Here is a 25,697-nt window from a genome sequence, read left to right as displayed (position 1 = left end):
TAAGGCACAGTTCTCGTGCCTGGGAAACAGGATTGCCATATTTAGCACAGAAAAATTCGGACCATCCCAACAAATTTCAGTCTAAGATATGCAATGAGCCATTTTTAGTGTAATGACATCTCATGCAATGTTTTGGATATACTTACACTAAAAGAACAGTCATTGTGTATCAAACTTAATCGATGCCCTACACTCTATCAAGGAACACTACTGACGACAGAGTGGTGACCGACATACACAGAACCCCGCTTCCCATGCAGTCATAGCCATTCCAGCCTCGGGAGCTCCCGGGATTTAATTCCCACCTGGAAGCTCCCAGGGGGAAAGCCTGGGGACTAGAATGACCGTCTCTTCAGAGGCACATGGCCCACTGGGGACCCATTTAGCAGATGTCACTCTGTGTTACAACTGCAACTTTATTTCCTTGTCATACTCCTATGCATTTGAAGTCCTTGGTGACAGGGCCCGCATATCTCTTTATCCCTGTACCCCTGGATTCTATCTAGCACAGCATCTGGAACTGGAAGATGCTCAGTGCAGACCAGCTTCGTGAATGAGTGGGCAAACGTGTAAACGGTTGCACAGACGTCAAATGCAATGCCAGGCCACGCTCATGGCTCGTAAGGAAGATATTCACATACCTTCATAAACACTGGAAACATAAGAGAAAACCAAGTAGCCAGAATCCAAAGAACATAGGGGGTGAAGAATGTTCTTTTATTTTAAAATGTTTTATGAAGGTACTGCAAATAAAACAAAGGCTTTTAAAAAACGGAGGTGGGTGATTGGAGGAAGATCACGCGAGAGCAACATTATAACCCCGTAGAGAATGCTAAAGGGCCCTTTGAAGATACTTCTTAACCTCACAGGTAGGAGTCAGGTCAAAGCGCTGATTTCACGTGTCGGTAATATAATAAAAAATAACTTCCAGTAGTTAACCGGAGCCATAGCATTAATAAGTGAGGAATACAGTATCAGCAAATAACAAATAATGAAGAGCCATTTTATTGTCAGTACTGACTGTCATACAACTGAAACACTCAGAAGGGAAATCACAAGAATCCACAAAAGGATAGATTCAGAGGAAGTGGAAGGGACACAGTATCTACGATAGAAAATCATTTTGCGGCATTGACTCCTTCCTGTCCAGCTGTAAAAGGGGGAGCTAGAAGTCGAAATCTATAGAGCATGTTTCAATCACGCTAAGATTTTTTAAAAAAAGAAAAAAAAAAAAGAAAGAAAAAGACAAATATTGCATTGCCGTTTCCCAATGACCACACGATCAGCCGGGGACTTTCAGATTCTTTCCTTCGTGGTCTCCCTCACTGTCATCTTGCCTCCTCGAGGATCTGCGGTGGCTGACACGTCCCCGGTGCGTCCCACAACCACTCTGGGCAGCTCGTGTCAGTGCTCAGATCGGTAGGCAGGAAAAGTCTCTGTTCGATGAAGCTTCAGAGGGCTGGCAACATCTTTTCCAAAAAAAAAAAAAAAAAAAGAATTTAAAACCGGCAGTTACATTTCAAGAAAGCCCCCAATCAAATTAGCTAGCGACAAGTTTCTATATAACAGAATCAAGTGATATGCAACATAGGACTTTTTTCTCCAGAGGCCACTCACAGTGATATGCAAATAAGAGTCAGGAGAGACTTCATGATTACCATATCATTTGCATGTGGTCTTTGCACTGAGCTGTGATCAGACCACTAGCGGTGACATTCCTCCTTAATCTTTAAAATTTTTCATCAACCCCTATATTCGGGGTATTTAAAGGAAATGAGAAGAATCATAGGACTAGGAAATCTTTTGTGTAGGCACTCTTTGGAAACCTGATCAGAAATAAGGCAATATTATCTTTATACTTAGGAAATTTTTTTATCAGGAGGACTCCCTAAAATCCACACAGGCTTTATTATTTCAGGTGTAGGTTCCAAACCAAGAAAAGTGAAGAAGTCAGGAAGGCAGCTCCAAGGGCCACTGTCAGCAGCCTTTGTGACCTACGGCAGGGGCTGGCCAACCTTCTCTATAAAGGGCCAGATACTAGATATTTCAGATTTTGCAGACCGTATGGTCTCACTGCAGCTACTCAACAAAAGCGACCCGGTGAATACGTGACAAATGGGCACGGATGTCCCGCAAAACTTCATTAACGACAACAGACAGCAGACCTGGTGGTTTGGTCGGCAGGCCACCCGTCTGCCAGTCCCCTTGGACAGGGCGCTTGATTTTATACAAACGAGAGGTTTCACTGCCATCTGCTGGCTAGAGGTTTTACCACAAGCTGCGAAATTCACGCTGCGGGCTATGGAGCAGCTCTGAGCAGGAGCAGAGCCCGGGTCCGGCCCGGGTCACACAGCAACAGGGCTGCGGCTACATGGAGCACCCATGCCCCGCTGGAGAGGGAGACGCAGAACCCGAAGCAGGCTCCAGGCTCCGAGCTGTCAGCACAGAGCCCGACGCGGGGCTCGAACTCACCAACCGCGAGATCCTGACCTGAGCTAAAGTCACACGCTTCACTGACTGAGCCATCCCGGGGCCCCTAAAACAATGCTGTTTTCAAATACTGTGCCAAGCAAAAAGGTTTATGTGGCACATGGCTGAGTGTGCCCTCCAGAGCATTGTCACAATGGCCCCGACCTCCGTCGGACCTAGTCAGAACCTTTCGGACATAAGTCATGGACTCAGATATTTGCAAGCCTCAAATCAGGATCGTAAGGAAATCTATAGTCATACAGTCACTGGTACACAACAGCAGTGGTTATTATCAGAGCAGCTGGAATATTAAAACATCCCAAATCCCAAGAGATCGTTTCTTCCAACCTCCTGACCATTTTGAACACAGATTCTATTTTCTTTCCAGTACACACGTGTGCGCACGCTGTCACATAGAGAAACTGTGCTGATGAGTTTGGATGCTATGGGCTCACCTCGCTGGCTCAGTCGGTGGAATATCGGACTCTTGATCTCAGGGTCATGAGTTCAAGCCCCATGTCCGGTGCAGAGATTACTCAGTGCGTTTGAGTGCGACAGGTGAACATCCTGGTACGTCTTTGTCACAGTTTGATAAAAATTCCCAAGGGAAGCAGACAGTGCACAAACAGTATCAATGCAAAACCCAAATCAAGTACAAAGCCCTTCCCGAACCTTCATCTGTGGCTCCTTAGGCTCTAAAAGTTTGAATAAAAGGACTCAGAGTGTTCACCTGGGGTCAGATTGTAATGAAACCCCTGCAGCTTCTATCGCGCTGGCTAATTGAACGCTGGTTTGAAAGGCAGGTGGTGGAGTCACCTGTCCCACATTTTTGCAGTTCACACAAAGATCATGAGCTGGTACCGGGCTGCAGACCCCATCTGGGCCCATGTTCTCTGGCCTGCACAGGTCATAACACATTGGCAATTGACTGTCACTATTCAAATAACCTCAAAAGTTCTGTAAAGGTGCCGATTTCTCTGTTCTCCTGTAAAACTGGAAAACACACCGGGCCCATCTTCTGCCCCAGGGTCCCTGTGATTCACCAGGGACCAACCCACACCCACCTGTGCCCTGTCCCGCTGTTTGCGCGTCCTCCCTGGCCCAGAGAGACATGAGAGTTCGAGACCTTCATTTATTTGTTGCCTTTTGACACGTGTTCAGATATTAATCTACCTCTTCTTAACCGATGCACATACCATGTATGTGACTACGTTAGAATTAAGATGGAAAAAAACAATGCTGACTTGCCACTTGCTCTGGGAACCTACATCCTTAAATAGGTAAATCGCACGGGCTGGAATCAATCCTCTGGACGACCTGTTTCCATCGTATGGTATGTGCCTTGGAAACGGTCATGGCGGCAGGATTTCTTCTCCCGGGTAAGAATATACGAGAAAAGAAAGGAGCTTTAATGCCAGTCCCTCCCTCCACTAGCCACGCGATCTTAAGCAAGTACTTGGCCTCTAAGGGTCTCGGGTTCCGCGGTGACTGAAATGGAGAACACAGTCCTCCGTTTGGCTCTTGCCAAATCAAACTGCTGCCGGGAGAACCAGATGAGGCAACATGCCGGATGCCGGTAGGGTGTGACGCAAACATTTGGTGCCAATCTGTGACTTCCTGAAATACCCGAAAGTCAAATCTGATAAATGAGTTGCATGCCTATGTTTTCCTTGGTTTTAAACAAGTGCTGCTACCGTTCAAGGCAATTCAGCAAAAGGATTCGGGAGGCATTGAGTCATGGAGCCCCTCTGGAGTGAGGCTAAAGATTCCCAGGAGGGTAACTTGGAGGTGAAGGGCACCCACGGAAGCTGATTCACCTGCTGTCTCCTACCGCCCCTTAGGCACCAGCTACGCGGCTTCCATTTTGGTCTCTGCCCCGGCTCATTTCTGTCTCAGGACCTTTGCACTTGCTGAACTCCCTATGGAGAATCTTTTCCTGGGACTGCAGAATGGCTGCTTTTCCTCAGACTGCAGGTCTCGAGGTAATGCTACAGGCCCCTGTTATAGATGCCCTACCTAAAGAAGCCCCTCTTGTCTTCTGATCGTTCCCAGACCAATAACTCTGCTTCACCGCTCTCCATGACAGATAACGTTTCTTTTCAATGTGACCAAATTTGATATTAAATACATTTGTGTAATTATTGCCCGTGACTCCGTTAGGCTTTCGGCTTTAGGACGGCAGAAGCATGCCTGTCTAGCAGCCTGTGTGTCCCCGTCACCTAGCACAGTGCTTGGCATAGAGCAATGCTCCAAGAACACTCACCAACTGAACGAGAGAGTGAGTGGGTGAATGAATAGAGAAACAAAGACCTCACCTACCAGTTGGGTGACCTTGGACCTCACTACTAACCCTTCAAATTCTTAGTTGCTTAGTTGCAGACGAGAATAATATACTCTCGCATGGCTGTTTTAAGGACTGAGATCATGTATGATAAGAACTCAGTGCAAAGCCTTCAATACAGCAGGCCTTCAAGAAAGGGTATCTTTATAAAAAAAATACTCATTCAGTATGTCGTGTCTGCCTTGTGAGGAACAAATCTAGCACTTGACTGGTGGTATATTAATGTTCGCTTACATAAAAAAGGAGAGAAGAGGTTTCACGTTCAAATAAGATTGCCGAGCCCTGGTTTCAACAAGATTAAACAGACTCTTCATGGCAGGACATCTCAAAATCTTGAAAATAGTGACTGGCATTCTTAATCTCTAAAAAAGGAGAATGTCCCTGAACATGTAGCATTTTCCCCAAACTTACTGCACCACAGCACTAGTTTGGGAAAGGGCCATCTCCACCCGGGTGAGTACTCCACAGACCACAAGTGGGAAAACACCATTCTGTGGTTCTGTTATGCGACGCACTCCTGAAAGAATCCTGCGCACCCAGCGTTCAACTTGCTAAATGCTTCTCTTTCTTAAATTTCTTCCAGTGTTCATGATAAACCTCTTTTACATGTTGATTTTGTACATGCTCAACCCTAGAAGGGAATTTCTATGTGAAAATTAGAAATGGGGCAGGAGAAGCAGTGATTGTGGATTAAATATGGCTTCATACGCCCAGCATGGGTCAAAGTCAGCACCTCTTCCCCACCTAAGACAGCAAGGATAAGAGAACAATTCCAAAACTAACCAGCAGGTGGCTCTGTAGGACTAAATTCGGAGAGGAAATGGCAAATTCTCCAACCTGACGGGCAAATTCTCCCATAAGGGTCTAGGTGCTTTCCAAGACTGACCTCCCGACCACAGGAAAAGTCATCCTGACATATGTCCAGGCAAATGAGCCGGCCAGAGGAATCACAGCTCATAAGAACCATCAAAACAAGAAGAAATGATGTGTCATGTAACCTCAGGCAACAGGGTAATGGTGTCATGATTTTTTCCCCCAGTTTCAGCTTTAATCCAGGGGTGGGAGAAAGGGAAGGAGGAAGATGGGAGGAAGAGGTGAAACGATAGATGAACTCATCCTATTTTTCACGTAACTGACCACCTTGGAGAAGCAAGATCAATTTTAGGCAGTCTGAGAGAAAAAACAATTTAAGGTAACACATTACTGGTAAACTGAGTCCCACACTACACACAGACCATATGTTGGTACTGTATCTCAGAGAGTAGTGGTGACTCAAAGATAAAATAGACACATTGACACAGAACCCGCAGGCGAAGAAATCTCTCAGTGAACATTGGTACAAACAAAGTATCAAAACAAAACACTTGTAACGGAAGTATGTGAAAGCAAACAGGCTGCTCGAGTAACTGTTACAAAAACACAAAGCCAAAACACCCCAAATAATTCTGAAGCAGTTGCAATGCCACTTTCACCCACACAGATAGTATAAGATAGCAGGATATTTCACCAAGTACGCCACACAGGAAAACTGCAAGAACTCAAACGGAAATGTGTGTGTTCAGTGAAGATCATACTATGTAACAAAAAGCGGGCAACGGAAGTTTTAACTATCATCTTTAAAACCCTATATGTTATCAATACAAAGCTGGATAATCCGCTCTGTGTGCAGAAAATCTGCGGTGTTCATTCTCATGACTGGCATCAATTTCATTAGAAGCCACGCCATCACTATCTTCAAATTGCTGTTTTGTAACTACGATTCCTGGGTTCCCTTGAAAAATCTATACCAAGAAATTTGAACCTAATTTTACAGTAATACCTCATTACTTTTGAGTGATGGAGGATGGGGATAATTAATAATAAACCTAATAATAAAGGGAATAAACCCAAGTTTAATTGCGACGAGTTGTTGGATTTGCGGCATGCTGGTTTTGATACAAAATAACGGGAACTTCTCAAAGAATGCAAACTTCTTTCTTTGCTGTGATGCCTTGTATTGTTCTGCTCTGCTTCCAGAGGTAGCATTATCACTATCATCTATTCTTTTGGAATTAGTGGATTACTCGTCTTTGACAATCATCCCAGACCCATGAGCGGAGCATGGCCCTCCAACCATAATACGGGCTTTTTGCACGCAAGTAAATTTGCAAATTTTGTTGCCGTTGAAAAAAAAATGTGTCTGTATCCTGTAAATAAAGCCATTTTCTTCATAGCAACCAGATGCAGACATTGTCGGAATACTCGTGTATACTCTAAGAGCATACTAACAGTGGGTAACAGCATCTACAAAATCCTCTTTTAACCTAAAAAGATGTTTTAAAGTATTATTACACAATCAGGGTCCTGATAAGACCCTTGGGCTTTATCCTTTCTGATGAATGACTATTCATTTTGGTCAAGGATAGTTAGATTAGTTAAAGATAGAAAGGTGAGTATGTTCTATGTTCCGAGGATTCTTAAGCTCTGGGATGTTCACTAATAAATACTAAAACTTCCAACACATCCCAAGTGTTCAGGACGTCCTCACTCTCAGCGCATCTTTGCAAACACACTAATCTAGGGAAACCCTGAGATACATCAACTTTGATGCAAACTGACTTCTCAAATTACCACACTGTATCACAAGAACTAAGATCACCTCCCAATTTCCTCCCTATGAAGCCTACATCACTTTGGTTCTCGACTCTATTTTACATCCAGGCACATAGAATCTAAAAAGACATCCTTTTTTTGGGTAAAGATCCTCCTGGCAAGGGTAGGGAAAGTCAAGTTCCAAAGCAATTCAATAGCTCTGTGTACATGTACGTTATGCATACTTCTTTCAAACTTTCAATAATTGCTATTTATCTATCGTATTTTAAAAATACATATAGCCAGTTGCTATAATAGTATGAAGGCAGTAAAATACAATTTTCTTTACAAAAATAAATTTATTTAAGTAGAAGAGATGGCAAAAAATTGAGTATAAGAGGTGTGATAGGAGAAAAATGCTCATGACATAATTCCAATATTGCAGAAATTTCTGAACATGATATGGGAACAATGGTGTTTCTGACAACCTGATCTAACCCAACCCTCTCTCTGTGGGTATGTTCTGGAAAGTAAGCACAGTGACGGGGCAGTCACTCACATAGGCACTCGGGATATGGCCACTGAGAAGGGCGAAAAGGAAGGATGAGTGATGACGAAACAGCGCCATTTACGGCCGAGGCCACTGTCTTCTGTGGTCATTCATTCGTCCTTACATCCATTTATTCAGCCCATTTCTGCACACGAACTAGGTGCTGTCGAGCACACGCCCTTCAATGTTCTGGGATTTTCCAGCTCATCATGGAAAGTTCTTCAGCAGGGACCCCTCCACATAGACCTGTTTACTTTTTAGAAGTATGCAGGGGCACCTGGGTGGCTCAGTCATTAAGCGTCTGACTTCAGCTTAGGTCATGATCCCATGGTTCATGGGTTCGACCCCGTGTCGGGCTCTCTGCTGTCTGCACAGAGTCTCTTTGGATCCTCTGCCTCCTCCTCTTTCTGCCCCTCCCCTACTGGTTCTCTCTCTCTCTCTCTCTCTCTCTCTCTCAAAGTAAATAAAATAAACCTAAAAAGCTCCATATGCACCAGGTATTCTTACATACTATAAAACATAAAAACTACATTTGAAAAGGTAAGAAATGTCTGATTTTTTTCCCCCTAATTGTTCCCATTGTCCCCTCCCTGGATTATTCTGTATCCTGCTTCTAAGACCACTTTCCGGAAGACAGGATGTGTTGAGATGTGCTGAGAGTGCCGGCAGAACTAGAACCCAGGACCCGGACCCCGGTGCGTCCCTTTCCAGCAGCACATGGTTGCAAAGCTCGGGCCCTCGTGAGAGTCGCCTGGAGGGCTTGATGACACACAGACGGCTGGGCCCTGACCTCACAGCTCCCGATTCTGCAGGTCCCGGGAGCAGCCTGCAAATCTGCACGCTAGCAAGCTCCTGAGGGATGCTGATGCCGTTCGCGCTCAGCACCCTAGACCACCTCTCGCAGCGTGGACGCCAGCCCTCTTGCCCACACGGACCTCTGGGGTCGAGGGCCCAAGACTCTGCGCGGTGACAGAGCACGCGCCCGGCAGTGAGGCCTCGACGGGGGCCCCGGCTCGGGCAGGAAGCGGGCAGCCGGCCCGGCCGAGCCCCCTGCGCAGAGGCCAGATGCACCGCCTGCCCCCGGCCCCGCGCTTACCTTGCAGGCGGCAGAGCTGCCCCGCGCTGTGCTGACGCGTGATGTGCTGCCAGTAGGCGCTGCGGGGCAGAGGCGCCATGGTGCTCAGCGAGGCAGCCCGCTGGCTCATCTTCATCTGGAGCTGCAGCGAAGAGAAGAAAATGGAGCGTCAGCGACCCCGGGGCTGGAAACCACCTGGCAGAGAGCCGGAGGGCTGGCGGTCAGGACCATGGACAGCTGGCGGGCAAATCAGCGAGGGCTTCCCGGTGGGGGCCACGGCTACTGTGTTTGCCTACTGAACAGCATCGCTTCTTCACCCTGCTGGCAACGGCGTGTCCCTCTTCCTCTGGGGAACCTCCCTCCGCCTCAGCTCAATCCATCTAGTTACACGGTGGAGACCTCACCATTGATTCTTGGGGTGGTCTGGTGACCCAAGCCAGGACAAGAAGACACAACCCCTGGGAACATTTATCAGCACTTTTGCAAAGAGAGCATCAGTAGAGGTGAAGCCAAGCGTTTCTGCCTGCTTTGTTCACAGCTTTCTCCCCCAGGTCTAGAATGTTTCCTGGCAGATGGTAGGTTCACGATAATGCGTGTTGCGTTGAATGAATGGCTTCCTTGGGAGGTTGCTGAGGACAGGAGACAGGACAGAAAGAAGCCTGTCTTGGAATAACGAAGAGAGAGTGTGCCAGCCAATGAGCTGATTCAGAGGAAGACAGCCAAGAAAAGGGGGTGACCTTGGACCCCACGTGAACCTGGAAACTAACCGTGGACTTCTCAGTGATAGGAGCCAATTATCTCTTCTCAGTTCAAGCTGATCTGAATTCGGTATTCTGTCCCCGGCATCAGAACAAAACGCTGTCTGCTTCCAGGCACCTGATACCTTGTTCCAGATACCAAGAGAGGAAAAGGGGAAGCCGGGGCTCTTGGTCCAGGTCCTGGGGAGTCATCAGTGGCCTGTCTGACACACGGGGGGAACTGACCTTACAAGGGAAGTTTCAGAGAGAAGGTGGCCCAGAGGGACGGGTAGGAGTGCAGTAGGAGGACAGGTGCACGGGGACAACAAGCTGGAAGGGCAGGAGTGGGACGGGAGGCAGTCCTCAGCCACCCTCTCATCTCAGCCCAGGTTTCTTTTTTTTTTTATTTTTTTATTTTTATTTTTAAAAAAAATTTTTTTTCAACGTTTTTTATTTATTTTTGGGACAGAGAGAGACAGAGCATGAACGGGGGAGGGGCAGAGAGAGAGAGGGAGACACAGAATTGGAAACAGGCTCCAGGCTCTGAGCCATCGGCCCAGAGCCCGACGCGGGGCTCGAACTCACGGACCGTGAGATCGTGACCTTCTCAGCCCAGGTTTCAATGCAATCACGCGTAGTTTTATTACACATTAATAGAAGAAGTGACTATTCGAATGTTTGATTTCCTGGAGTTGCCTGGCTATCAAATAACCCACCTCAGTCTCATAAGGGTGCCCAGAAACACACAGATTTGCACAAGGGTACGCGGCAGGACATGATTTGCAAGCATGCAGAACTGGAGGCAGCTGGAGCCTCCACCACTGAAGACTGGTTAATTGAGCTGAGACACGACGGTGTACTAGACAACTGGGAACCAGAGGAAGGGAGATCAACTCAAAGGGGAACATTTGTACATCGTGTCATGAAGGAACCGGTGAGTTGCAGACCACTGTTTTCTAGCGGCATGTCATTTTAACTGCTCATATGAGAGGCGGTTACATTAAATGCCTGCCCACTGGACCTGCTCGGCACTTGCCTAGCACAAACCAGGTACAGGAAAACATGGAGGGTAGTATTATCATTATGAATTACAAGGTCCATTTAAAGACTTCAAAAAAAATTTTTAAGCTTATCTATTTAGTTTGAGAGAGAGAGACACAGACAGAGAGGGGCAGAGAGAGAGGGAGAGCGAAAGCATCACGAGCAGGCTCCGCACTCTCAGCGCACAGCCCAACGTGGGCCTTGCCCTCGCGAACTGTGAGATCATGACCTGGGCCGAAATCAAGAGTCAGACGCTTAACTGATCGAACCACTCAGGCAGCCCCTAGGGATTATTATTATTTTATTTTATTTTTTTAAAGAAAACTCTCCACTCTGCACACCTCATCAGCATGGGACATCCAGCCCTAACATCTGTCCGTCCATTCAGTGAAGCGAAAGCAAGAGGAGGCTTCATACTCTGGAGACCAAAACTCATTGTAGTCAATGAGACTGAACTTGAGAAGAGATTATCACCACGTATTCCGGAGGTAATTTAATTTATACGTGCTGCATTTACATGCCATGGATTGAATTCTCAGTCCTATCACAATAGGACAATTACCAAAATGTGTCCCCTGGTAGACTCTGACCGCACCAGGTTTCATGGGTACGTTTTTTCCTACACATATCCTGTTAGACCAAAAGGGCAAAGAGCCGAGAAAAAAGCTGATAGAAAAGTTCTAGTGTGGTGGTTTCTCTATTTCTGTACACGTGGACGTCTCAAAGCTTACGAGCAAGAGCCAAAAGCAAGCAGAAACCTATTGATAAGTGACTGCTGGTGACATTCAATCTCATTTACATGGAATGAAAAAAAATACATAAATAAAGGGAGGAAAAGACCTGGATTTCCAAGGTACTGATTACTGGATTTTTCCTAATAAAAAGAGATCACAGTTGATATTATAAAAAATGTAATATAAAGGAAACATTTGGGAAAATTCTGTCGCTTCAAATTATTCACTACAGTACTGTGAATATACTTCTGCAGGCAGCATGATTTGACTATATTTTTAGAAAGCTTATCTAGGAACAAGAATGCAATGACACCAACATCATGTTTCATGGAGAACATTACAAAGCCTGGCTTTCTATTTCTTCCTCAACCCTCTGAAAGATTACCATGGTTTATGAAAGGGGCATTTTCATGGTCTCCAGAGAAAAAAGATGAAAAAAAAAAAAAGTCTTATTTAACAATGCAATTCTTTAAGGGGAGAAGTCATTTGGTGATATGTCTATCAGGAAAGTTCCTGCCCTCATTCCTTACTGCTGCAAGGTATGCTGAGCCTTGATCTCAACACCCAGTGCAGGGGGCATGAATGGATGCTCATATGTACGGCAGGTGGAAGTGGAAAGTAGCACTACATTTTTGGAGGAGTTAAAATTGGGTCGTTTCAAGTGTCTGGAGAGAATGATTGTATTCGTTCCCTTTTTTTTTTTTTCAAACTTTTATATAGTTTGATGTTTTCCTTTTACAAAAATCATAGTAGTTTCACAGTAAGAAGTAAAAAATAAAAATTACCCCGAGCCATAAAAATTTAAAGTATAGCTATTTCTTCTACAGCGTAACATGGATGTTTCTGGAAAAACCTCCCCATCTGCAAAACTGCTAGGAAAATCGGTTTATGCGAAGATCCCTCAAAACGTCCTGCCATTTTCGAACCAGAGTCCTCGCTACTCCGAGAGGCAGCTTGGAGGCTGGAGGCCACGCAAGGGTTATTAAAGAAACATGGAAAAACATTTGGTTAGAAATGTTGTATTCAGAAGGCTGGGCTATAGAGGTGGAACGCAGGCTCCACCCAAAAGGTGGACGTGGCTGGACGTGTGGCCACGTGAACAAGACATATGGCAAGGTGGGGACGCACCTCTCTGCCTGGGGCCTTCGGTGCCTCTGCTTGTTTCTTTTCTTTCTTTCTTTTCTGTTTATTTACTTTCAGAGAGAGAGAGAGAGCGAGAGTGCATGAGCAGGGGACGGCGAGGGAGGGAGTGAGAGGGAAGGGGAGAGAGAGAGAATCCCAAGCAGGCTCCACACTGACAGCGCAGAGCCTGATGCAGGACTCAAACCCAGGTACCGCGAGATCATGACCTGAGCCGAAATCAAGAGTCGGATGCTTAACTGACTGAGCTGCCCAGGTGCCCCCCATCTCTGCTCATTTCTTATCTTCTTACATTGTAGCTGGAAGAGGCTGTGTCTGTGCAGTAGTTTATTGAGGGCTCTCCCCCTTTCCCGTTAACGGTTACAATACCACTCCTGCTGTTCTGGGCTTTCCTTGCCTAGAAAAAAAGTGTTTTTTGTACCAACACACTTTGATATTAGAATGAATCATCCTCCAGTTTATCAAATGCATCTGAGCTCACCGTGGATACAGAAATGGTGCTTTAAGAAGAACCAGATACCGTATCTGACGGTCTTGTTCCCATTTTTCCATTAAATAGGTATCCTTGAACTCTTTATTAAAAAAAAATTATCCAAATCATCCATTTTGCATCCTGCAACTATTAGGAAAATTTAATACAGTCGAGGAATATCAAAGCACAGGAATATCTAGCCCAGTCTGTGTTCACAAGCCAAAACACTAAGACCCGGGCTCACACAGCAAGGTAGCAGCCAGTACCTGCTTCCCAGGACCTGAGTCTCAGGACCTTCTGACAGGCGCCTATTTGTTCTTTATTCAAGTTCAAGGTTAGTTAAATTCCAACTGCCTCTTAAAACCACGGCTGCCAAAATGGGGAACAGCCTTTACATGTGCTCATAAACGTTTGTCTGATTTTTCCAGAGCTTACGAGGTTTGGCCGCCTGATCAATAAATGGAAAGTACATTTATTTGGCTTGTCAACAAATACTTGTTGATTTTAAGGCACAGTCTATAATCTCAAGGAATTTTTGTCCAAGACGTTACAATAAGGGCTAAGATAGAGGACGTCTGAGAAAGGAAAGAAAGGGGCCTAAAAATCTGAGCAGTAGGTAGGGGCGCCTGGGTGGCTCAGTCGGTTAAGCGGCCGACTTCGGCTCAGGTCATGATCTCACGGTTCGTGGGTTCGAGCCCCGTGTCGGGCTCGGTGCTGACAGCTCGGAGCCTGGAGCCTGCTTTGGATTCTGTGTGTCCCTCCCCTGCTCATGCTCTGTCTCTCTCTCTCTCTCAAAAATAAATAAACATAAAAAAATTGTAGGGGCGCCTGGGTGGCTCGGTCGGTCAAGCATCCGACTTTGGCTCAGGTCATGATCTCGCGGTCCGTGGGTTCGAGCGCCGCGTCGGGCTCTGTGCTGACAGCTCGGAGCCTGGAGCCTGCTTCGGATTCTGTGTGTCCCTCTCTCTCTGCCCCTCCCCCACTCGTGCTCTGTCTCTCTCTCTCTCTCTCTCTCTCAAATAAATAAAAATTAAAAAAAAAAATTCTGAGCAGCGGGAGTGCCCACAGGAAGCAGTCAGAGAGGAATTCCTCGGGGAGCTACCACCCACACAATCTAATCCCCAGTAATCTCCCCCGGGTCACTGAGATTCACTGCATTCTTAGTACATCTCCCAGACTACCTCAGTCCACAGAAGGGCTGCAGGATGTCTGAGGTCACACTAGGCATCCTTAGCTGCTGCTTCTAAATGTTAGGCTCTTGAGAGGCCTGGATGTCTGCCACACTAGCAGATCTGGGGATGATACGCCCCACGCACAGGGAACAATGCATGTGGTCAGTGCAAGGCAGTCATGCGTACAGCTTGAAGAAGGCAGGGTGCATATATACCCAAGACTCGTTAGAAGATCAGTGGCTAGGGGCGCCTGGGGGACTCAGCCAGTTAAGCATCCTACTCTTGATTCTGGCTCAGGTCAGGATCTCACGGTCGTGGGACTGAGCCCCACAGTGGATTCTGCGCAGACAGTGTGGAGCCTGCTTGGGATTCTCTCTCTCCTTCTCTCTCTGCTCCTCCCCCGCGCTCTCTCTCTCAAAATAAATACACTTAAAAAAAAAAAAAAAAAGAACGGCTAAAAACCAGAATTTTAGAACCAGGAGAGAATTTTGTCATTTGTTTTGTTCACTGATGTATTCTCAGCTCTCAGAACAGCGCCTGGTAAACAAGGTTAACAGTGGATGCTGGGTAAACACTTGCGGACGGAAGAATGGGTCCAATCCATGATGCGGTAGGGCTGGCTCGAACCAGCTTGCAAAAGCCAACTCGTGCATTTTCAGGCATTTTGAGAGCTGGCCGTTAAATACAGCCATCAGTAAGAATTACATTACATAACCTTACAGTGAAATAAATTAGATATAAATCACGTCTACAAGTGTATACACGTTATTCGAGTCGTAACACAGGTGTGACTGAAAACTCACCAGTTTCTGATTATTTTACTGTCATCTGTGATCTGAGGTTATCTGAGACTGTTACATCCACTTGGGAGACAGGCTGAAACAGTATGCTTCTGTGAATCACTTCCCAATTCTGTGCACCCATGCGTGCAACGTGTTATTAAACGTTTGCCCGCACGTGAGCGAGTCCCACCCCAAGCGTGAAAGGAGGGCCCGAGGACAAACGGGCTGTGTGTGGTGTGTGTGTGCCTCATCTCCTCACTTCTCTCACCTGGTTCGTGCCTACCTTGCCTTCAGGAGTCAGCTCAGGGACCCTCAACATTTTCCTGACATCTCTTCTCCCTTAACGGCATCAAGTGCTCCTTCCAGACATCTCATGATCTGCTCTGATTTCCAGCATTTCATTGTTTTGTTGATAGCTGCTCGACTACCCCACCTCTACTGTAGACCGTAAACTCCTGGAAGGTGGCAAGTATTTTAGCTCCGTACCCCCAGCATCTCACGGAGGCCTCCAGCAGCTTCACAAATACAGAATGGATGAATGAGTGGATGAACGAGTGGGTGGACGGACGGATGGATGGATGGACGCACGAACCCCGCTTTTGCCCAGGAAGCAGGGACTAGTTCTCCGAAAGCAATCCGAATCAACCCAGGATATGAGAAGCACTGTTAGCCCAAGGCTGCCTGCTGAAGCCCCAGGTCCAGGTTAAATTAACACGGCTTTCACTGGCTGTGGGGGACGTGGTAATAAGACTCTGCTTCCTGCCACTTTGCTATTCAAGTGACGAGCAGAAGCAAGGCCTCGGGGAAAGACCTGCCTATGTGCAGATGCACAATTGGCCAGGATAGTCCAGCAGCAGGGGAGTTCAGCTCTACACATTTATTCATTCTATTAGCAGTGTTAGCTCAAGATCCCACCAGGGAAGAAAGTCAGGCTTCGGGAAAGTCAAGCAAATGCCCTCTTATACTTCAACAACTCAAACTTTCTCCCTCAACAGCAGGGATGCACAGGGGTCTCTCCTGCCCCAGCCTAAGAGTGCTGATGCTGTCCAGTGGCCGGAAATACTCAACCAATCAACAGTGGTAACCGATCGGCTTTCGAAGGCACAAAAGCACTGTTGCCGGGAACAGAGAAGGGCCGTGGAGTCAGAGAGGGTGCTCCAGTTCAGGCTGTGCTCCGCAGGGACCCTGTGATATGGGACACATCCTCCTCTTGTTTGAGCCTCAGGGTGTCCTTTCTCATAGAACTTCGCTTTTAATGAGACGAAGAAATGAAACACAAAAAACACCATCAGACTGCCACGAAAAAGAACGAGGTCCTGGTACCTGCTACCACGTGGATGAATCTGAAAACAGGAAGCCGGGGGAATAAAGCCAGTTGCAAAAGGCCATACAGTGTATGAGTTCATTTACGTGAAATGTCCAGAACAGGCAAGTCCAGAGAGAAAGAGAAAATAAATTAGTGGTTGCCTACAGCTGTGCAGGGGATGGCTAAAGGTGGTGGGTTTCCTTTGGGGGTGATGAAAATATTCCGGATTGATTGTGGTGATGGATACAACTCCATGAATGTATTGGGACCATGAAATTGTGTAGTTGAAAGGGGGTATTGTATGGTATGTGAATTGTATCTCTGTAAGCTGTCATCACAACAATAAAATCAGATAGTAGTATGTGCTATGCAGATTATTAAAAAAAAATGCATGATTGGGGCACCTGGGTAGCTCAGTTGGTTGAGCGTCTGACTCTTAATTTCAGCTCAGGTCGTGATCCCTCAGGTTGTGGGATCGAGCCCCGTGTCAGGCTCTGATCTCAGCGTGGAGCCTGCTTGTGATTCTCTCCCTCTCTCTCTGCCCCTCTCCTCTGCTTGTGCTCGCTCTCTCTCTTCTAAAAAAAAGGCATGATATCATAAGTTAGTGGGTGGCTACTTCTGGCCAATCAGTCCCAGGGGAAGCGACATTTAAACTTGAGTGACAAACAGCCCAAGCACGGTCCCCCATCATTATCATGGTCAACAACCCAGACAGGTCCTTTCAAAATCTCCCCGAGACGCTCACAGTGAGGGAAATGCTGATGGCCAAGGCCCTTCCCTCATAATGATGGGCAAATCATATCAACCCTCTCGGGAGAGAAACAATTCTAATGATCGCTATTTATAGCTTCTCAGTGAGAAAAACAAACACCACCCCCCCCCCAAAAAAACCTGTCCTCCACGCCATCAACCCCAGTTTTGGTTTCCGTGTTCTTCATGTGGTTTGGCCCAAGACTTGTGGCTCTGTGCACCTCTTTTCTGAGGGTGAGAACCACAGCACAGAGCAGCGGTGGGTGTCAGCCGAGACGCTCCGCCATATCGCCCTTCTCTGGAGTCCAACCGTTTTACAGCAGAGCACCGTGTGGCTCGAAATGGAACAGCATGACAGGACGCATCTACGTGCTCCGGGGTGGACCATAAGCACCAGAAGCCGCGTCCGTGACATCCGTCTGGAGCCGTTTGCAAACAGGCCTGCGTCATCGCAACAGCAGGCTGGCGCTTCGAGGAGTCCTCCCAACCTCCCCGGGCTCTTCCACCTCCCCCGGGTTGCTCCTGACAGTAACTGGAGCAGTTTTCCACTAGCAACGCTGCAGATGCAAATCATTTCGCCATTTTCCACCTACCGAACCCGGTCCCCGAAGAGACGGAACCGGGACACCGGTTCTGACAATGAGATTCAGCTGTGAGTCAGAGCTACCTCTGCGCCAGACCGTCTGCTCGACCTGACCGACTCCCAAAGCTCACGCGGTTCTGATAACACCCTCGGTCCAAGTATACACAAACCCACTTACTTTCTATGGGTATTTTAAGCACAAAGTGTGGGCAAAGTTGAGTCAGAGGGACAACTCGAGAGAGAAAAGGTAAAACTGAACCTCAGTGTCTCTTTCATCCCGCTCAGTGCTCAGCCCTGTTCACACCACCCTCCGTGTTCATTGACATTCTCCGCCTTCGCGAACTACGCCGCCTTCTTGTTCCGCCTACTTGGTCTCCTGTGAGAAGAATATTTGAAAATATGCTTCACCTAGGCTTTCCTGGCCCTGGGGCAACAGTTCTCCCACCTTAGCAAGCCAAAAAATCATCTGGAGGGTTCGTTCAGAGGCAGATTCCTGGGCCCCCCTGACCAGGAATTTGCATTTCTACCAAGTTTCCAGATGGTTCTGATCTTACTGGTCCAGGGACCTCACTTGGAGAACCATTGCTCTGCGTCCTTTGGACCAATCATTCAGGGAAAAAGAAATAAACAAATAAAATTTTTTTTTCTACCGTGGTTAAGAACCCAAACCTGGCCAAAACCAGGGTTAAAGTCTGGAATCTGCCACTAATAACTGCATGACTATAGGCGAGTTATTTAACCTCCTTTATTCCTTAATATCTCATGAGTAAAGAAGAGAGAAAAACAGCTTCTACCTTACAGGTAATTTTAAGAACATACATGACTTAACGGTGGGGCTCCCTAAGTTTAGCAATACTGTCATTAACCCTGTGTCAATCAAAATACTGTCTTTAGCAAGAGTTTCTAAAAAAGGTCCTAGGAGGAACAGTCACATCTTCTTTTTAAACCTAAACATTTGATATTGGATTGTTCCTGGCTTGAGGACAGAAGCTTTAAGAAGTTTTTGGGAAACAACAGGAAAAGGCCACCCAATTAAATAAAAAAAATATGCTTAGAGAACATATTTAATCACCTGGTCCCAGTTGGTATACAATGAATTCAGTGAATGTTAAGTATGAATGAGCTCTTAGCGCAGGCACTGAATAACTGTAGGAAAAGGAGAAAATCCAGAGCTCTAGAGCCCCCCTAAAACCAAAGTCTGCCCCTCCCCCACCTTGGGGAGCATACACTCTCCTGGCCAGCGCTCCCTTTAGATTCGGTAGGATTTTGCTTGTTAGCGCCTAAAAGGGGGTGGGAGGGAGGTCCACATTTTCGTGATGTTTATGGTCTTGTGATAAACTGTATTCACAAGTCACTTTAAACCTGTAATAAAATTGTATTCTTTCTCTCCTAGTACTGATATATTTTTATTATGTTCAGGAACTACACAAAAGAATATAAGGTAGATTTGAAATAAGCCCTATACACATTTCCTAGAAAAAACAAAGGCAAAGAAATAAAGAGAACTTTCAACACGTTAATAATTGCCTTCCAGTCTTTTTTTTAACGTGCATACATAATGTGTATTTAACACAAATTGCGTGACTGTTTATATGTTGTGAAGTCATCCTCTTTCACATTTAATATATTGTGAACATACCTTAATGTTCCTACACACTACTATCTTGCACATGCCATTTAATGTCTATGTCACAGCCCATCCTTTGCGTGTGCCATTCTTTATTTGTTCATTTCCCTAACCATTTTTAAAAACGTTAATTTATTTTGAGAAAGACAGCGAGCAGGGGAGGGGCAGAGAGAGGGAGAGAGAGAAACCCGAGCAGGCTCCACACTCAGCACAGAGCCCAACTCGGGGCTCGATCTCACGACCGTGAGATCATGATCTCAGCTAAAATCAAGATACCCAACCGACTGAGCCACCCAGGTGCCCCCTCCCTGACCATTTTTTAAGTTACCAGATGAGACCATGGAATTAAATTCTGACCGCTCTCCTTCATGACGTTTCTTTTTTTCCTGCTAACCACAATTTTTATTCTGGGAACCCACTTTAATCAACACCTTTTCTGATTGCCACTATTTAAATGAATTTTAAAATTTAATTTAAATTTACATGTCAAATTGGATCTTAGAATGACTCAAAAATTACTTTCAAATTGTACATCAGAAATGTAGATGAGTTGGTAATTTCGTTTTTACTCTTAAGATAAAAAATAAAAAGCAGTCTTATCTTCACATTACTGTGCATCTACACAACAGACAAATCTGTAGCCATTAAAAAGAAAAAGGTAGACAGATCTTTGTGAAGCTATTTTGAAACAATCCTAAGAACAAGGGGCCACAATTACTCATCTACACACGCACACAGGGACAGCTCATCACTGGGGTGGGTTTAAGTATCATCTATCTGCACTCTGATGCTTTTCAAATGGATACCTGTAACTCCGATCTGTCCCCTAAACCTCAGGCTTGTGTGTTGAACATCCCACCTCTACCTACATGCTTGGTAGGCATCCCTCATTGAACGCGTACAAACCTCAACTACCGCTTTTGACTGTTCGCTCCCTCCAATCTCTTCCCCTTCTACATAAATGGTTCATTCTACCTGTTGCTTTGGTTAAAGAAGAAGGTGAAAAAACCTGTGAGACTACTTCTTCACTCTGTCCTATAGGATTGCTCATCCATCAGCAAATCTTGTTTTTACAATCTTCAAACTGTGTTGAGAATCCCTACTTTTCACCACGTTCAGCCCGCCATGTTGGTCCATATCATGGCACTCACCTGAACACCAGGATGGCTGAAATAGCTCCCTAATGTGTCCTCCTGCTGGTACCCTTATCCCATCTACCACAAATCTTTTCCAAATAGCAGCCTGGGAGGTCCTTTCAAAAGTGAAGTCAGCATATCTCACCTTTCTCCAAACCTTCCAATGACTTCCCAAGCCATCGCAAGAAAAATCCAAAGTCTTTATCATAGCTACAAGGTCACATAGTGCCTTGCTTCTAGTTACTTCTAGACCACACCTCCTACTCTTCTTCTCCTCACTTTATTTGCTTCAGAATCACAGCCTCCTTGACCTTGAACATGCAAAGCATGAAATGGCCTCAGGACCTTTGCACTTAAAGTCCCCTCTGCCTGGAAGAGTTGACCCTCAGAAATGTTCAAGGCTTACACCTGACTTCCCTCAGTTCTCTGCCAGAGTATCAACCCATCAGAGCAACAAACCCCCATCATTCTCTCCTGCTGTACACTGCAGTGTTCCTCACAGCATTCACCGACTCTTGTTATGGATTTATATGCCTATTGTTGATTGTCTATCTCCCACAACAATGTAGCAAATTCTTTGAAGACTGAGGATTGATTCTTGTTCTGTGCTTTACTCCTGCTTCCTAGAATAGGGCCTGCCACAAAGTAGATACTCATATTTGTAGAATGAATGAATGTATTACTAAATAGACATGTTTTATATCTAATGAGCGATACGCGTTCTGGAAGGATACAAAAGAATCCGGCAAAGTGCTTTTGAGAACGTAAACTGGGGATACAGTTTACAGGGTCTGGGGTGATAATGCACAGGAGAGAGACTTATTTTACACTCCAGGTACCTCATGCAAGATTTGCAATTTTACATCATGTGCAAATCAAATCCTCAATCCGAAAATCTCCTTTTGAAACTAACGCATCTCAAAATAAATCACAGCTTCCTCCCTCAACTGCACACCATCCCATTCACTAGTTTCAAGAACTCTGCAGCTGGGAATGGGGCACTGAGGACTACGTGTAAGGACCCCACTCCTCTACGAACAGGCTTGCACAGAGCAAACATCTCTCTACTTCCTACACTGGAGTTTCCTTTTTTAATGTTTATTTATTTTGAGAGGGAGAGAGGAAGAGAGCGAGAGCACAAGCAGGAAAGGGGCAGAGAGAGAGGGAGAGAGAGAATCCCCATCCTGACATGAAGCGCGAACCCACAAACTGTGAGGTCATGACCTGAGCAGACACCAAGCGTCGGGACTCTTAAGGGACCAAGCCACCCAGGCACCTCCCTACCCTGTAGCTTTACAGGCCCTCCCCGTCCCCAGCCCTCACTCCTTTGGGTCTTCTCCAAATGAGACGTAGGAGAAAATGAAAGCCAGGAGCAGTTACAAGGAGACTAGAGAAGAGTTGTCAGAGAAGCTAAAACATAATTTCAAATCTCTAGCCAGAGAGAAGCACTTCGTCTATCTCATGAATAGTAAATCTGTGTTGAACTGAATCTTAAAATGTTAGGTTTTTTCTTAAAAATCCAGACCAAATGTCTCCCTTCAAAGAGACCAGTGGTCTTTGACAATACTTAAAAAAAGAAAAAAGGCATCAAAACGAGCACGTGTTCGTGGAGCGTGCAGTCTGTTTGCCAAGTCTGACAGATTTCTGAGGTTTATCAAATACACTGTAAAGTCCCAGCAAATAGCTCTTGTATGGGTTAGTGTCCAATAATTAGACACCCACCAGAGCGGTCTCCTCAACCGACGGGCGTATGTCTTCCTATGCATCTTTGTACGTGTGCAGGACGTCAGGGCATGCGGCCCCATGCTGTGCGGTCTCTGGCTCTTGTCCCAGGGATCAAGGAGCCAGCTCCTCAGAGCCACTGGAGGCGTTGAGAGCCACTTTGAGAGCAGTGAGCAACTCACTTGAGAACTTACTAGACATTCTGCAGACCTGCGGAAACACGGGAGGTAGAGCCCCGTGACCTGTGGCTCACTGAGCCTTCCAGGTGACTGTGATGCACTCTGAAGGTGGAGAACCAGTGCCCCCAGTCTCCCTTCCCCAATCTCTTCCCCTCTCCCCTGCGCCCAGCCCACAAACACACGAGGGCCCTAGAAGTCAGTCCTGTGCTTTCTGCCTGCAGAAAAGTCCCCACGATTGGTCCTCCCTTTCAGTGGCCACGGAATACATCCTGAACCTTCCACTCCTGTCCTGACTCCTCACTTACTAATTCTGAGCTACCAAGTCTCAGTTTCTCCCTCTATGAAACTGACCTAATAATGCTACCAACGAAATCCAAAATACTCCAGTATTTTGGAAGGCAGTATAGCGATACCTATTTAAGTTTTAAAATACTTAACAACCTTTACTTCAGCAATCCTGCTCCTGGGTTTAGAAAATTCAGCTAAATACATTATAGCGCAGACACTCAGTTAAAGTTATCACATATAAGAGCATGTATATAAGGATGCGTGATGTGGTATTATCAGTGGCCCCCAAAATCTGATATTCCCAGAGACAGGCTTAATAAGGTAGTATTACATCGAGACCCTGAAACATCAAGCACTCCATTAAAAGGAATGAGCAAGAGCAAGGCTGGCAAACTCTTCTGTCAAGGGCCATATAACAAGTGGCTTTGCAGGCCAGACAGTCTCCATCATGCCAGTGAATCAATTCTTCTGTTTCAGTGTGAAAGCAGCCATAACAACGCAGCAATGGATGGGCAGAGCTGTGTTCCAGTAAAACTTTACTTACACAAACAGGCATAAGCCAGATTTTGCACGTGGACCACAGACGGCTCACCCTTGAATCAGACCTATGCTCTGTGACTTTTAAGTATGGTATTTCTCAAATCGAAAGCACAATGAGATACCACCTCACAAACAGCCAGAATGGCCAAATTTAACAAGTCGGGAAAGGATAGATATTGGCGAGGATGTGAAGAAATGGGAACCCTCTTGCACTGTTGGTGGGAACGCAAACTGGTGTGGCCGCTCTGGAAAACAGTGTGGAGGTTCCTCAAAAAATTAAAAACAGAACTACCTGATGATCCAGCAATTGCCCCACTAGGAATTTGTCCAAAGGATACAGGATTGCTGACTCAAAGGGGTACCTGCACCCCAATGTTTTATAGCAGCACTATCAACAATAGCCAAATTATGGGAAGAGCCCAAATGTCCATAGGCTGATGAAGGATAAAGAAGATATATATATGTACAGATACATAGATATAGATATAGATAATAGATACAGATATAGATATATAGATACAATGAAACACCACTCGGCGATGAAAAAGAATGAAATCTTGCTATTTGCAACAACGTGGACGGAACTGGAGGGTATTATGTTAAAGCAAAAGAAGTCAGTCAGAGAAAGACAGATATCACATGATTTCACTCATATAGGGAATTTGAGAAATAAAACAGATGAACACAAGGGAAGGGAAGGAGACATAAGATAAAAACAGAGAGGGAGGCAAGCCATAAGAGACTCCTAAATACAGAGAACAAACTGAGGGTTGATGGGGGGAGGGCGGGGAAGTGGGGGATGGGCTAAATGGGGGATGGACATTAAGGAGGGCACCTGGGATGAACACCGGGTATCGTACGGAAGTGACGAATCACTGGGTTCTACTCCTGAAGCGAAGACTACACTGTGTGTCAGCTAACTTGAGAATAAAAATAATAAGTACGGTATTTCTATCAGGGATTTACCACTAAATGGGAAAAACAAGGGGGCATTTTAAGAAATCTGTAACAGCACCACCATTTTATAATAGAAACGACGACTCTCAAACACCCGCCTTCTACGTGTACCTGTGCGCGTCAATCCACATGTGTCTGTAGATAGGGATTTCCATATGGGATTATATGGATACAGACAAAAACATGGAGAGAGGAGTACAAACTTCTAACAAGATTTAGGAGATCCTAAGGAGGGCAGAGGAGGAATAGACACAAATAAATCACCAAGAGAGAAACTACTGGAGGGCTTAACCATCCCTATCATCATATTTTTGCAGTTAGTTAAATTCTACATACATGGGTTTCTGTAAAAATAAATCAAATGGGATCCAAAAACCAATCCCTATCTCCCAGGCTAGCTGTGAAAATTTTTTTTTCTTTTTTTTTTTTTAAATTTTTTTTTTTCAACATTTATTTATTTTTGGGACAGAGAGAGACAGAGCATGAACGGGGGAGGGGCAGAGAGAGAGGGAGACACAGAATCGGAAACAGGCTTCAGGCCCTGAGCCATCAGCCCAGAGCCTGACGCGGGGCTCGAACTCACGGACCGCGAGATCGTGACCTGGCTGAAGTTGGACGCTTAACCGACTGCGCCACCCAGGTGCCCCTGCTAGCTGTGAAAATTAAATGAAATACAGCATGCAGACCCTCAGCACGGAGCCAGATGGGGCCACTCATTCCGACTCGAATTATCCCTCTATCAGACTAAGCCCCTTTGCTGGGTTTGCCACTAACACACTGCCCGGCTCACAGTCCTGCCTCTCCCCTTACCCCCTTTGGTGAATTCTGTACTGGATGTTCTTTAGTTCATTCATTCATTGCATCCCTTTATATGCTCTGGGCATCGCCTGTCAGTCATGCACTAATGCTAGGGGCTGGAAACTTAAAAACGAATGAAACTCAGTTCCTCCGCTCCCCAGGATTTTAGAGTAAATGGCCAGAGAGCTAAGGCCAGCTTTGGTCGCATGGCCCACCGTCTGCCTCCACAATGGCACTCCTTCCTCGACCAAAGGGAACAGAGTCTCTCATAAGCAAAGCTCTCCTTTCTGCAGGTGGGGAGGTCGGAGGGTTGGGGGGCAGTGGTGGAGAAGATTCCTTGTTTGTGCCCACAGGCCTCGTGCCTGGCATGATTCCTGGCATACAGGAGGTATACAGTCAGATGTGGTTCGATGACTGCATCGCTAGGTGAATGAGAAACCTCTACAGTCTAACACTCTCTTTGCCATTTTATCCTTTCTCACTACAAGTCAATGATAAGAACAGCTCAGGCTGATTTGTATTAAGTAGGTGCCAGGCACTTTGCCAAGATATCACCTGCCCCAGCCTACCTGGCAAGGTGTGTACTAATAAAAGCCCCCTTCACAGAGCAAGGGACAAGTGCTAAGGGTCACTTGCGCAGAGACACTGAGCTGGCACTTAAGACCTGGCCTCTTTATTACTCCAGAGCTAAAGTTCATATTACAATCCTGTGCGTTCCTCTAGAAAG

General features: G+C 46.0%; 1 protein-coding gene across 3 annotated transcripts in view; it reads right to left on the bottom strand.

The window, feature by feature from the left end:
* Positions 1–982: 982 nt before the first annotated feature.
* Positions 983–25,697, bottom strand: part of DOK5 (docking protein 5) — a 154,682-nt gene continuing 129,967 nt past the window's right edge. For all 3 annotated transcript variants that reach the window (XM_086702530.1, XM_086702531.1, XM_086702532.1), the window contains 2 exons: positions 9,028–9,148; positions 983–1,469 (listed from right to left, as the gene is read on the bottom strand). In XM_086702530.1, the coding sequence (XP_086558656.1) occupies positions 1,405–1,469; positions 9,028–9,148 (186 nt within the window). In that variant the 3' untranslated portion in view covers positions 983–1,404. The remainder of the gene's footprint in view (positions 1,470–9,027; positions 9,149–25,697) is intronic.

Source organism: Puma concolor, chromosome A3 (genome assembly GCF_028749965.1).
Source record: "Puma concolor isolate L17-30 chromosome A3, mPumCon1.1.hap2, whole genome shotgun sequence".
NCBI lineage: Eukaryota > Metazoa > Chordata > Mammalia > Carnivora > Felidae > Puma > Puma concolor.
The sequence above is the reverse complement of the archived record's forward strand: the minus strand, read 5'-3'. Positions and strand labels throughout refer to the sequence as shown.